We start from the raw sequence: 13,107 nt of genomic DNA, 5'->3' as shown, positions 1-13,107 counted from the left end.
ATCATGCTTGATTCATTCATGACATATGGGGAAAGCTAGAGCTTATTCTTACTGGGATCTGGGCAAAATCCCCACTTCTCATCTCTTTCATAGCGGCTTGTCGTGGCACACCACAGTAAGTCGTCTTCCCGCCCTTCCTGGGTGCATTCATGATGCCACTGTCGGTTATACTGGAAAGGAAACATGCACGGCATCCCATGGGCATTCCCTTTGATTGTGTACATATCTAGAAGAAAAAAATCAAAGTTAAATAAGAATTATGTCAGCTTTATCTTTGAAAGCTATCATATAGAGAATGCATTTCTTATTGACTGAAAATCTACGATGGCGAAGGCCCTTGCTATACCACAGAGAACCCTCAGGACCTCACTGTCTAGAGTGTGTAGCAGTACAAGGGAAAGTGCTGGCTTCAGAGCACGGGCTGGTAAGTGGCTTGTTTAGATATTTTCTTACCTTTTTTTTACAGTGGTGCCCTGCCACAGTAGCACATGGGTTTGTCAGTGGATGGGAAGGAAAATTAAATGAAGATCGACTTTAAAATACTTTCTGGCCCCCAAATATATCAGGGATCAGCATCTGAACCTCAAGAGTTTTATCAGAATTTATTTTTTAATCGGAATTTATGAATTCATTCATTCAACAGATATTTATTGAGCACTGAATGCGCCCAGCATTGGGGATGTACTGGAGAGCAAACCTGCAAACGTTCCCTTTCATATGGAGCTTCTGTTCCAGTGGGGAGAGACAAAGAGAAAGCAAATATATAAGTAAATGTATAATTCTGGGTAGTGATAAGTGCCACGAAGAAAAACTTAAGTGCCACGAAGAAAAACAAAGCAGGACGGGAAGATAGAACAGCTCTGTGTGTGTTTGAAGGATGGAGGGGCACCATTTTGGAGAGGGTTGCAACGAAGGCATCTCTGAATGAGAACTGGGTGAAGTGAAGGAGCAAGTCTTTGCAAAAGAGTTGTTCTGGTAGGAGGAACAGCAAATGTAAAGGGCCTGTGACAAGAGCCTGCATGGGGTGAATGGGGAAGAGCAAGGAGGTGCAAAAGGAAGTGGCATTGGGGAAATGCTGGCGCATCAGCTCACAGAGGGCCAGCTCTGCCACATTGTGGATTTGGGCCTTGCCCATGAGGGTGGTGAGAAGTCACTAGTGAGTTTTGAATGAGAAAATGACATGATCAGATTTCCATTTTTAAAGACTAACTCAGGGTGCAGTGTGGCAAACCGAACCTACACAGGAGAAGGGAAAATGGGATGACTAGCTAGGAGGCCTCTACAAGAGTCTAGGGGAGAGGAGTGTGAGGGGGTGTCCTGTCAGCTGCTTTCTCAGAGTATTGCAATAATTGGGCATCCTTGGCCTTAATCATGACTCAACGGGGGCTTTCCATGGTGAGGGGGCTCAGGGCCATCCTCCATTAAGTCAACAGGTCCTGGAGCAGACGGGCTGGCTGTGGAGGTTCCCACTCCTTCACCACAGTTGGCAGGGGCTAGACTGAGCACACGCCACATTGCCAGGCCTGGAGGTTTGGGCTGTTTAGGAAATACAGATATTTCAGGGCACATCATCTTATTTCAATACCCTGACTTCTACTCAGTGCGTAAGAATGTGAGTATATGGCTAAAAAATGAATATAAAGCAAAATATTAAGTTCTTCCTTAGAACCATAGACTATTCAGAGTGCTGGCTTGCAGCACTTGCTTATTGTGAGTCCTTGCAAATGGCTTGCTCTTGGCTCTGTCAAGAATTTTACGCCAGTAAAATTCATTTACTGTAGGTACAGAAGAAAGTCTTGCTTTGAATCTTAAGAGTGTCTTGCTCTGTTTCCTAGGACTGGTATAAAGTCCTTAGAAGGGTATGCTCTTGTTAAGGCATAATTCTACAGAGCACCATGAGGTCAGGGGCCACATCTGTCTCATTGGCTTGTGTAAATTAAGTGTCTAGCACTGTACCCAAGAAACAATCAGTGCTCAATAAATATGTGAAGGTTGCATAGATGAATGAATGAAGAGAGCTACAGAGCAAAAATCTAAGAAACAGGTTTGAGGTTTCAGAATTTATGCCATTTTCTTTGTCCTTTTATTTCCTGCTCAAAATGCCAAATATTAAGGAATTATGGAGAAATAAAGCCCTTACTCCTGAAATCATGGTTTCCCATCCCTTGATACATGTCAATTGCTCCTGACAGTAGTCTGTGGTTTATCGTTAAATGCCTTGGGCAGCCCTGGTGGCTCAGCGGTTTAGCACCACCTTCAGCCCAGGGTGTGATCCTGGAGACCTGGGATCGAGTCCCGCATGGGGCTCCCTGCATGGAGCCTGCTTCTCCCTCTGCCTGCATCTTTGAACCTCTCTCTCTCTCTTCTCTGTCTCTCTTTTATAAATAAATAAATAAATAAATAAATAAATAAATAAATAAATAAATAAATACCTTGCCATGAATGACATGGATGCGAGTGAGGAGGCTCTGAGGTGCTCTGTAGTCATGCTCATACATGGGGCTGAGTTTCTACAATAAGGGAAATGGTGGCAGGAGAGGTTCTTCTGTTCACCCTGACCAGTCTTTACTTCAAAGACCTTTTCTTCCCACCTTTATTTTCTTTTTCTCTCCTATCCTTCTAGTCTTTCTTCTCTTTTCCATTGATTCCCAGTTATTTAAGTGTTTTCACCCCTAATACCTTTAAATTCTGAGTTTTGCTTCTTTAGCAGAATTTAGAAAGTTCATTCTAAGACTCCAATAATCCTTTAATAAGAGTCATGTAAGCAACTAAAATGTATTTAGCAGAAGTCCCTTGAGGCTCTAGGTGCTGTCATATAATATAATTTACAAATCTTTACTTTAGGGGTAAACATTCTAAATATATCATTTCATAAATACTTTTACTTAAATTATTTTTTACCTTTGTGCAGATATTCACAAATGCTTCCACCATCTGACAAATAGGAAATCCACTTATGAAGATATTTCCATGAGGCCACAAGCATATTGTTGTCATTCACCTGGACTGTGTACTGGAGAGGGCCTATGATCATGTTCTTGTTACAGTGCCATCTCAAGGAAACGTGAGTGGAATCACACTCATATATGCTTAATGGCTGCTCTGGATTAGATAAATTCAGGCCCAGGCAACCACTGCCTCCTATGTTAAAGAGGTGGTGGTTTGAAACCCATTTCCAAAGCATGTGCTTGTTTGGTGGCTTGCAGTTCTCCAGGGTCAGTACAGATTTGCCTGCTTGAATGCATTTCTTGAGGCTCTCACTCTGGATAAGGAACATTCCTTTATCTGAAACAACAAAATAGAAAACGTGGCATGGAACTTTCATATATCATTAACTAGTGTCATGAGGATCCCAGTGTGCATGCCCATGCTGCCATGTGCTATAATTTATGGTCATTTTGAACGGATCTGTTGATAGTTGATAGATGTATCCACCAGAAGGACTTTATTTGCACAAACGAGAGATTTCTTGGGAAACATAAATGGACTTGTTGGAACTAATGGGAAAGTGACCTAAGACATCCATGGTCATATTGTAGCAAAGGCTGCCTGTGACTCCACAGGGGAGTGGTATTATGGTGAAGGAGCTCACCACAACTGGAGAGAGAACAGGGATTGGTAATAACACCAAGGGCTAAAGGAGAGGGACATTGTGTGCCCAGAAGTTTGGTGACACTTTGATTTTCTTCAAGCAAGTGCCTGAATATTAGAAACATACCAGCTGAATCGAAAAGTCACTTAAATAAAAAGTTCTACCATCAAATTCCTATAGAAAAACAAAAGGGGATATAAGTAAAGTGCTGTTTTGTGTCTTGATACAAGATGCAATGCTGGTGGGGGAAAAAAACTTCTCCATATTCATTCTCTTTGCTGGGTCCATGTGGAATAAAAACATGAGGACATTTGCTGTGGGGATGGCCTCTTCACAAGAGCAGCCTCGTTGGGTTGGACTAGCAGTAGATGAATGCCCAAGACGCTGGTTCAGGCCTGGCACCATTTGTAGATACATGAAAAGTGGTAGAGTGCTATGGCAGTGGCAAAAACCACACAGGCCACAGGAAGATATTGAGAAAGTAGCTTTTGTGACATACCTCTGAGCCTCTAACCCCCTGGAGCCAGAAGAAGAGATCTGAGTGAATTCCCTGTGGAAAAGCTGGTGGGGCTCAGCCAAGGAATGGTGTTAGCTACGTGCCCACTATCTGACTATACCTAGAGTCACTGGTCTGGAAAACATCTGCTATGTGGTTATGAACTTGTCCTCTCACAGGTTTTTCAAAGGTAGAAATCATCTAATTTTTTCAGTCTAAGCACAGAATGTACTGAGGACATTATAGAAGTTCAATAAATACTTAATGTTGATTAAATGTGCTGACAGCTACACAGGCCTGCCTGTATAGGCTCGGAGGCCTAGGGTTCCTGGGTTACTCAGCTCAGAATGTCGGTCAGGTCCAAGAGCTCTTTTGTTTTTTCATTAAGTAGGCTCTCTTATATTTTACCTCCTGTCCATTCTTTTGAAAGCTGAAGGGACATTATCAGCTTTCCTTAAAATGCCTGTGGTTTGGGGCAAGTTGTGTTGTGTGGCCAGGGCATAGAAGTAACAGGCAGAGGCCTTCTAGAGATTTGGAACAGTGCAGAACTAGCCACCTTGTGCGTCAGTGCATGGGGACAATGCTTCATTTTGGTAAAAGTTCTTTGTTTTTTTCAAAGTTAATCAGGCCAAGAACTGATTTACAGTAACCAAAATCACTTAAGACATTGTTAAAAAAAAAGATTGTCAATGTATTAATAAAAGCTATACCTCGTTTAATAATTGATAACCTTATTTATAACCATACATTTGAGGAGTTGAATTAGTTGTCAGAAAATTGCTTTGATCATCATATATCAGAGCAAAAGAGAAGCGAGTGTGTGTTTGGGCGGGGGAAGAGAATGAATGGTTTTAGGGAGATTTCATTTAGATCAGGAAATTTGTTTTCCTAATGAAGACCATGTCTATATGGTTATTAGTAATACTCATTCAAGATCAAATCTACCCCTTGCCAGTGCTGTGTGGACTCTGATAATTAACCTTCTCTCCAACTCTCCTTTTCACCTTTTCATGCTTGGGTAGAACGTTAACCTTAATTTCTGTTGTAACCTACTAATTACTTTCTAGCTAACCCAGAGTTTCATTAATTTTTCACTAAAGGATAATTATTTTACTATAAATGTTCTGTAATTTAGCTTCTGTCTCATATACATGTTCAAATATCTCCACCTATTTACTGGCTGGATCTCAGCCCTCTGGGCCTCAGTTTATACACTAAGATGGGTGGACAGACTAGTAGTTGACATCTCTCAAACAGGCAGACTAGTCTGGAACTTTGAGAAATTTTTTTAATCTCAATGAGCCTTGCCTTTCCCTTTTGAAATGGGAGCATGTGTGATACTGACCTCACAGGGATAGCAAGAGTATTGCGTTAAATAACCCATGCAAAGCACATCACCCACCACTTTGGCATAGGAAGACTTCGGCAAATTGATGTTGTTATTATTGTTACTATTATCCTTTTGGCTTCCCAATTCTCGGTCTGCAGAGGCAACTGTAGATCCGATGGAGCACCTGGAGAGTGCTAACTTGAGCGTCCCCAAAGACTCCAGTCATTTTCAGAAAAATTCATCCTTACTTTAGCTTTTGTAGCACACAGTGTGTATAGGCTTTTTAGTTTTAGATAATCCTGAGATCACTTTTTATGGAGTAAAAATACTCTTCGAAAGCCAAAAAACAAATTTCTTGTCTTGTTTGTTCAAATATATATGCAATCATGAATTAAGAGTCTTCATCTGTTCCTCTTTCATGCTCATCTATCTGTAAAGTCTATTCTGCAGCTCTCTTATGAGAAAAAGAAAAATACATGGTGTTGACAAAAGGTGCATGGATGAGTGAATGGATGGTCTATAAATCAACATGGAAATTATATATCACTAAAATTTTAGGTAGATAAGTAATGTTTTTAAGTGTTCAAATTATTAAGTGTTATGAGAAAAGGAGTGTCAGAATCAGAACTTCTAGTTACACCAGTGATCATAAAAATACCTTCCTGAAGCAGAAGATATTAGACAAACTTAATCCCATGCTGCTCACTTTTGGAGTGTTATTATGTTTTCATGCCCAGCTGCCTTTAGAATGTAGCTTTGGAAAAGTTCCTCGGAATGTATCATAAACAAGTAGCTGTGGCTTAACAATAACAATAAATATGCCATCTCCAAAAGAATACTATGCCATACGAAGCTAAAAAATGGCCCAATCCCATTTTCCCATTAAACTATAATAGAATCTGGTCCTGGCACCATTAATCTCTATAAATTCACTGAAGAGAAAACAATTGCTTTCAAATAGACTATGAGGAGACCCAATATAGGTATCAATATTCTGATTATTATTATATGCATATATGGGTTGTCTGTAACAAAAACATAATGTGAAGAAAAGCCACCAATCCTTAGTGTCTATAGTCAGGTTTTAGAAAGGATGAAAATCAAATGTGGGAGGAAGCAAGATTGATTATATATGTCAAGGACATCAGTTCTGCTTGAACACTGATTAAGTGATTAATGAAGTACTGCCAGAATTACTAAATCTCTTTGCAGTAAAATGTTATTATACTTCCCTTCATAATTATAAGTTTAAGAGGAGAAAAGGATTGATTTACTAGAAGTAACTTATAAACTAATTTTTATCCGTTTTTTGGAGAGGGAATAAAATAGAAGATCGTGGTTCTACTTTCTACTTCTGGGTTCTTTTGAGGAGGAGATCATTTTAGATCCACTCTTTGGCCCCACAGGATAACATGCACTTTTCTAAGAAATGGGAGGAGAATTCTTCCTTGATTAAATGTAGGACTTCAGTCAAAGGTAATCCTTTCATGACTGCATGTAGAATATTACTTTATTTCACAAGTATTTGTTGGGTGCTAGCCACGTGGTAGGCACTGTGTAGGATACCAGAGATAGAAAGAGGCATTATTTGGGGCAGCTGGGTGGCTCAGTGGCTTAGCGTCTGCCTTTGACTCAGGTCATGATCCCGGGGTCCTGGGATTGAGTCCCACATCAGGCTCACTATGGGGAGCCTCCTTCTCCCTCTGCTTATATCTCTGCCTCTGTCTCTGTGTCTCTCATGGATAAATAAATAAAACCTCTCTCTCTCTCTCTCTCTCTCTCTCGAGAGAGAGAGAGAAATTATTTTCCTAAATATCTGTCCCTTAAAAGTATATCTATTTCTTCTGAAATCATGAGAATCTGGTTAATAAAAAAGAAGGAAGTTCCATCAGTTCCAAAGAAAACATTACAGCTACATTAGAGTATCCCTTAAAGGCAAGTGATGAAAAACAAAAGAAAATAGCCCAGAAGTTGAAACACTTGACTGGATCCTCAACTAGTGTCCTATATGAGATAGACATAGGTCCTTAGTGTCATCGGATCATTCTGAGTGGGGAGAGTGTTGGTGTATGCATGCACTTGTCCACTTTCCAGGGAGGGGACAGAGAACAACGCTGTAAGGAATGAGGTCATTTGGAGGAGACTAACTCTAACCATAAACCTGAACCATAAACTTTAGAACTGGTGGGACTTTAAAGGTTATTTAATTGAGTCATTCTTTTACATTTTTTCCCAAATCCATTTTGTCTTTGAAGTTTAATAGCCACATGTTCAGTGAGGACCATAAAGGTCTTAGTCTAGCTTTATTTACACATGTTAATTTATAACCTATAAAGGAGAAAACAAACTGCTGCAAATTCTTGCCAAACAGTTTGAAGTAGGAGAGTTAAAATTTCAAATGATTTTTCAGTCCCTAGTATGGTATGTGTTAGGAACCCTGCAGAAAGGAGGATATGTATGTCATAGTGTTTGCCCTTAAGGAATTGATGCTATCCCTGAGAGCACATCATGAAATGTACAAAAAGAATTATACCTTAATGCTGAAGTATATTTTGGCGTCAGAGGTATAAACAAACACAATGAGGAAGAAGCCGGATCTAGAAGGAGTGATTTGGCCTATCAGAGATATCTCTTGCTTTCTTTCAATCTCTCTCTCTCTCTCTCTCTCTCACACACACACACATTTTCGTTCAACAGTCCTTTATTAGGGACCTAACATTTGTCACACGTGGAGGTACTTTGGTGAAACTAGCCAAGCAAGATGCCTGTTTTCACTGCAGAGAGAGAGAGAGAGAGAGAGAGAGTTCAGAGTAGTGGAGGAGGTCTATAGATGCACAGCCAGGGAGTTGGGCAAGGCCGGATTCTGGAGCAAAATCACCAAAGCTCAGAAGTGACAAAAACAATCAGCTTCAGGGTGATGAGAGCCTACCTATAAAAAAGACTTTGGTGGCTGTAGAATGAATACAAAGTTAGAGGTGGTTTGGGGTCATTTTATGAAGAAGTTGAATTTTATTCACAGATATGTCTATTAGTCTTCGGATGAGAGAGAGCTTTAGGAATGAGAGAAGGCATGACTGAGGCTGTGGTGTAGAAGATGAATCAGCATGCTGAACAAAAGCATTTATTGAGCACTGACTGTGTGCCCCGCATTGTTTTAGGTGCTCAGAATATAGGCGTGAGACAAACATCCAAGTTCGAGGCCTGCAGTTCTTCTTTCGGTGGGATGAGATGGTCCACCAGTGGAACTGGAGCACAGTGTGGGGACTATTGCTGTGATCCAGCAAGGGGACAGAAGCTGTCAGTTCAGCTGGTTGTGGTGGGAAAGGAAAGGAGGAGGGAAGAAGGGTGAGACTCCAGTCACTAGGAGAGAATTCAAAGGAGGAAGAAATGACAAGATTTGGTGATTGATGGAATGTGAGGATTCTGGAAAAGGCAGCGGCAATGATCTGTTTTCTGGTTTCAGCTGTGCAGTTGGCTGGTAAATGCCTGCCAATTCCTGTGATACCACGAGGTTGGCATCTAAAGCCTGGGGGCTACTATTACCATCTGATCTGTCTGTCTGAACAGTGCTGGCTGGTGGGAAGTACCTGTAGGACATTTCTCTTGAGGCCCCCACCACTTCGCTTTTGACACCCCTTCTGATCACCTCCACCTATATTGTGAGCACCTAAAACAATGTGGGGCCCACAGTCAGTGCTCCACCTGTCTTCCTGTCTTGTGGTGCCTCCTTCTGCTTTAGACAGCTCTTCTCTTAGAAATGGCTGAAGGTTTGAAGTGGTAAGTGAATAAGGTTTGAAGCTTTAAGACTTCGTTGGGGTTTCTGTACTTTTCACACAAAAACACTTGAAACAAACAATAAAACAACAGTTCCTAAAGAAATGCTCTTTTGATGGTGGGACTTTAGGCAAGCAAAGGGCTTTCTGCTATTCAATAAATTCCATCATGAGGGGGCTCTAATCCAGGCTCTGTGCTCCTCCTCGTTAAAGGGAAGTAGAAGGAAAAGTTCACATACACGGTTCACATCAAGTGCACTGCTTAAGACAAGCTATTAGGAAACTACAGCTTGCCAGATGCAACCCAGTTTCAATCTCCCACCCCATTTCCCTGGGGTTAAAGCTCTTCTGTTCTATCCACCCACACAGCTGGTGCTCAGGCACTCTCTGCCTGTAGTATCTCTTGAGTCTGTTCAGATCCTTTCTGTTCTGACAGGTGCAGTAGTCCCTCCCCCACCCTTATCTGCCATCTTGCTTTCGGCTGTTTCAGTTTACCTGAGGTCAACCACCGTGAAGGCAGCAGATGAACCTCCTTCTGATGTGTCATCAGGTCACATGTGGCCTAATACCATGTTAGAATATCTATGGCCCTCATCTCATGACATAGATATTTTATTATCTCACATCATCACAAGAAGGGTGAGTACAGTACAATGAGTTATTTAGAGAGACACCACATTCACATAGTTTTTATTACAATATATTATAATTGTTTTATTATTTGTTACTCTGGTTAATGTCTTACTGTATCTAAATGATAAATTCAACTTTATCATAAGTATGTATGTATAGGAAAAGCCATAGTCTACATAGGGTTTGGTACCATCTGCGACTTCAGACATCCACTCGGGGTCTGAGAATGTATCCCCTGCGAAAAGAGGGGACTACTCTATTTCAGTTTGGACATGGAAAGGGTCCAGAAGGTAGTGGGGAGGGCATTTCTCCCCTGTAACCAATCTGAAAGGTGAGCAGCATCCCTCTAGGGATGTATTGGCCTTTTCCAGCTACACAAATTTGGATTTGTCCTGTCCAGTGAACAATGGGTTCAGATCTGATTGTGTTCCTTACTTAGATTACTCTAGCAGGAAAGGATGTTGTAAGCCACTGAATCGAGTTCTGTTCATGGCTGAATGGTGCAGAAAATCTGGATTCTTAATACGACTTTCCAAACCAATAAGCAAGGAATTTCTGATGCTTGCGGCATGTGCATTGTACTTGAAAGAACAGTCCCACAGAACAGTGGAAAAGTGTGCCTGCCCCTCCTGGCTCTCTGCACGCATGTTTGCATTTTATCCAAAATCATCTGAGACTTGGTGTTCGTCTCTTAAACTGACAGCACCTACCAAGGCCTGTGGCTACCTCTCATCTGAGACTTGGTGTTCGTCTCTTAATCTGACAGCACCTACCAAGGCCTGTGGCTACCTCTCATCTGAGACTTGGTGTTCGTCTCTTAATCTGACAGCACCTACCAAGGCCTGTGGCTACCTCTCAATTGTCTTCTATTAATCAACTAAAAGGTAAAGTACATTTTAAAATATCTCCTTATCCCATCCAGAACTTCCATCTCTTTATCTGCCCTAGCACTGTCCTTGATTTTGCACATTGTTTATTCTCCTGCAGCTTCTGAACCTGGATAATCACCACCTCCACAGGCCCATGGGATCCTTCTCAATAAATCTTTTTACGTGTCCTCTCCCACTTTCTCTCTAATCTTCCCAAATCGCCACTCCCAGTTCCATGGGGCACACAATACTCTTTCTCACATGCCGGGAAACATGAAACCCAGCTAATCAGCTGTACTGGCTCCCGTTTTGTGGGGATTCAAATTACCTGTTCCCAACCCCTGTGTGAAGTGGGTTAACCATTTAGACTGTCCTTGCCACCCCCACTCCCTGCTTACTCGGATTCCCTCCCATCCCTTCCTCTCTGCCATTCTCATCTAGCAGTAGCTGACCCTTGCAGAAAATCTCATCTCTTCTGCAGTTCTTTCCTGGATCTCTGTATCTTACCAATGAATTTTAAAACTGAGTTGAAAACCTTTGTCTTCCTTTTAGCTTTTCGCCTATCCCTCCATCATTTTGTCTTTAGCTTGAAAGTACCTAACAGACGTTGCTGGTATAAAACTCATTATTCACAGAAGTTCTGTTACCCTATAGACTGGGTTGAAAATGTACCATCTCAGTCACCAGGAAGCCTCGCTACAGAGAGCAAGTTACAGCAGGACACAATGAGACAGAACATAAACTTCCCTCACAAATGCCTGCATGTTGAAGCCCTGAGGATATAATTCAAAGACTGGGTCACCAAAACAAACAGAAACAGAAAACAACTCCACCGACAACCACAACAATCTTGGAAATGATGTGACATTATTGAACACAAATGTGTTGACGCTGAGCTCATCCATCTTAGGTGCTTTAAGAATATACTCATTTAAGAAAAATACACATTTACTTAACTGGGAGATAGGGAATAACACAAAAACAAATCAACTTTTAATGGCAGATATAGTGTTAGTCCCTGGACTAGTTTGCTAGGGCTGCAATAACAAAGTCCCACAGACTGAGTGACTTAACAGAAATTTACCGTCCCACGAATCTGAAGGCTAGAAGTAAAAAATCAAGGTGTCAGCAGGATTGGCCCCTTCTGAGCCTGTGAGAAAAGAATCTGTTCCAGGCTCCCTCCTTGGCTTGGCGACGAATGGCTTCCCCCTGGGCGTCTTCATGTTATCTACTCTCTATGCATATCTCTGTGTCCCAATTTCCCCTACTTATAAGGACACCAGTCATCTGATATTAGGGTCCACCCTAATCACCTCATTTTGATTTGACTACCTCCATATAGGTCCTATCTCCATATAAGGTCTCAGTCCCCCAGTCCCTATGGGGGTTAGGAATTCAACATACCAATTTTGAGGGGGTTACAATTCAAACCATATTAGTCCCCATGCTTCTGGTTCAGTCTGGCCACCTACTCTGCAGGGCCCAGAGTAAAATAAAAATGTGGGGCTCTACCTGGGGCAGGGAAGTGAAGGCAATTTCCACTTCCCGTGAGCCCACAAGGGATTGCAACCTCTGTGTCAGAAAGTACTGGACTCACACTCAGTACCTGGACTGGGGATAGGTACAGGATCCCCACTCAGTCCTCACCAAACACGCCTGGTACCGTCAGCCCAGGGTGGGTAGCCGCTGCCCTGTTCTTCCCTGAGATGCCACTGGGCATCCGCTGGCAGACCCTGGGCCTCCTGTCCCCTAACCAGAACACAACCTGGTTGGCACAGTGGATGGAGAGTAGGAATGGGGAGGCAGCAACTTAGAACCCATCCAGGGGATCTGGTTAGGGATGGGTGGGTGACAAAAGTGGGACTGAACTTGAGCTGAAGCTTCTAGCTTCTGGTTCATGTTTTATTGTTCCATGAGACTTCATGCCCAGAGCACAAATTTAGAGATTAAAATTATTGAGAATTCCAAGACTCAAAACCACAGGACATCAAACTCCAAGTGTAATGCCCTGCTGAGCAGGGGACTCTAAGTGTCTTCATTGGCCACATGCCCATGAACCCACCCTGTTCTTACTTGAACAAATCTACACTTTGGAAGAAAGGCTTTGGCAAACTACCGAGCACAGCTTTTAGGACAGAACTGTTTGAAGCTGAACAGTAACTGCCTTGGTTTCTCCATCTGTACAATGGGTGTAATAATAGCACTGGGTTCATAGGTCATAAGGATAACTTCAGTCACTTTGATCACCTTATAAATGTTAATAAAAGAAAAGCAAATCATAACGCTGAACATGGATAGTGCCAAATAAGGCAACAATGTTTTCAGTTAGATAACCACTTTGAATTTCCTCTTATATTTTCATAATTGAAAAGGAGAGTTCTCAATGCCAAAAGCCAGACATAGTAAAAGTTTTT

The 13,107-nt window shown here is 41.9% G+C and overlaps 1 protein-coding gene across 1 annotated transcript in view; it reads right to left on the bottom strand.

Annotated features, from left to right (window-relative positions):
• PLA2R1 (phospholipase A2 receptor 1) overlaps positions 1 to 13,107 on the bottom strand; it is a 115,673-nt gene that overhangs the window by 94,623 nt on the left and 7,943 nt on the right. Inside the window, exons 2-3 of the mRNA XM_072811510.1 lie at positions 2,902 to 3,285; positions 53 to 226 (exon numbers count right to left, since the gene is read on the bottom strand). Coding sequence (XP_072667611.1) covers positions 53 to 226; positions 2,902 to 3,285 — 558 coding nt within the window. The remainder of the gene's footprint in view (positions 1 to 52; positions 227 to 2,901; positions 3,286 to 13,107) is intronic.

This window comes from Canis lupus, chromosome 34 (genome assembly GCF_048164855.1).
Source record: "Canis lupus baileyi chromosome 34, mCanLup2.hap1, whole genome shotgun sequence".
Taxonomy (NCBI): domain Eukaryota; kingdom Metazoa; phylum Chordata; class Mammalia; order Carnivora; family Canidae; genus Canis; species Canis lupus.
The sequence above is the reverse complement of the archived record's forward strand: the minus strand, read 5'-3'. Positions and strand labels throughout refer to the sequence as shown.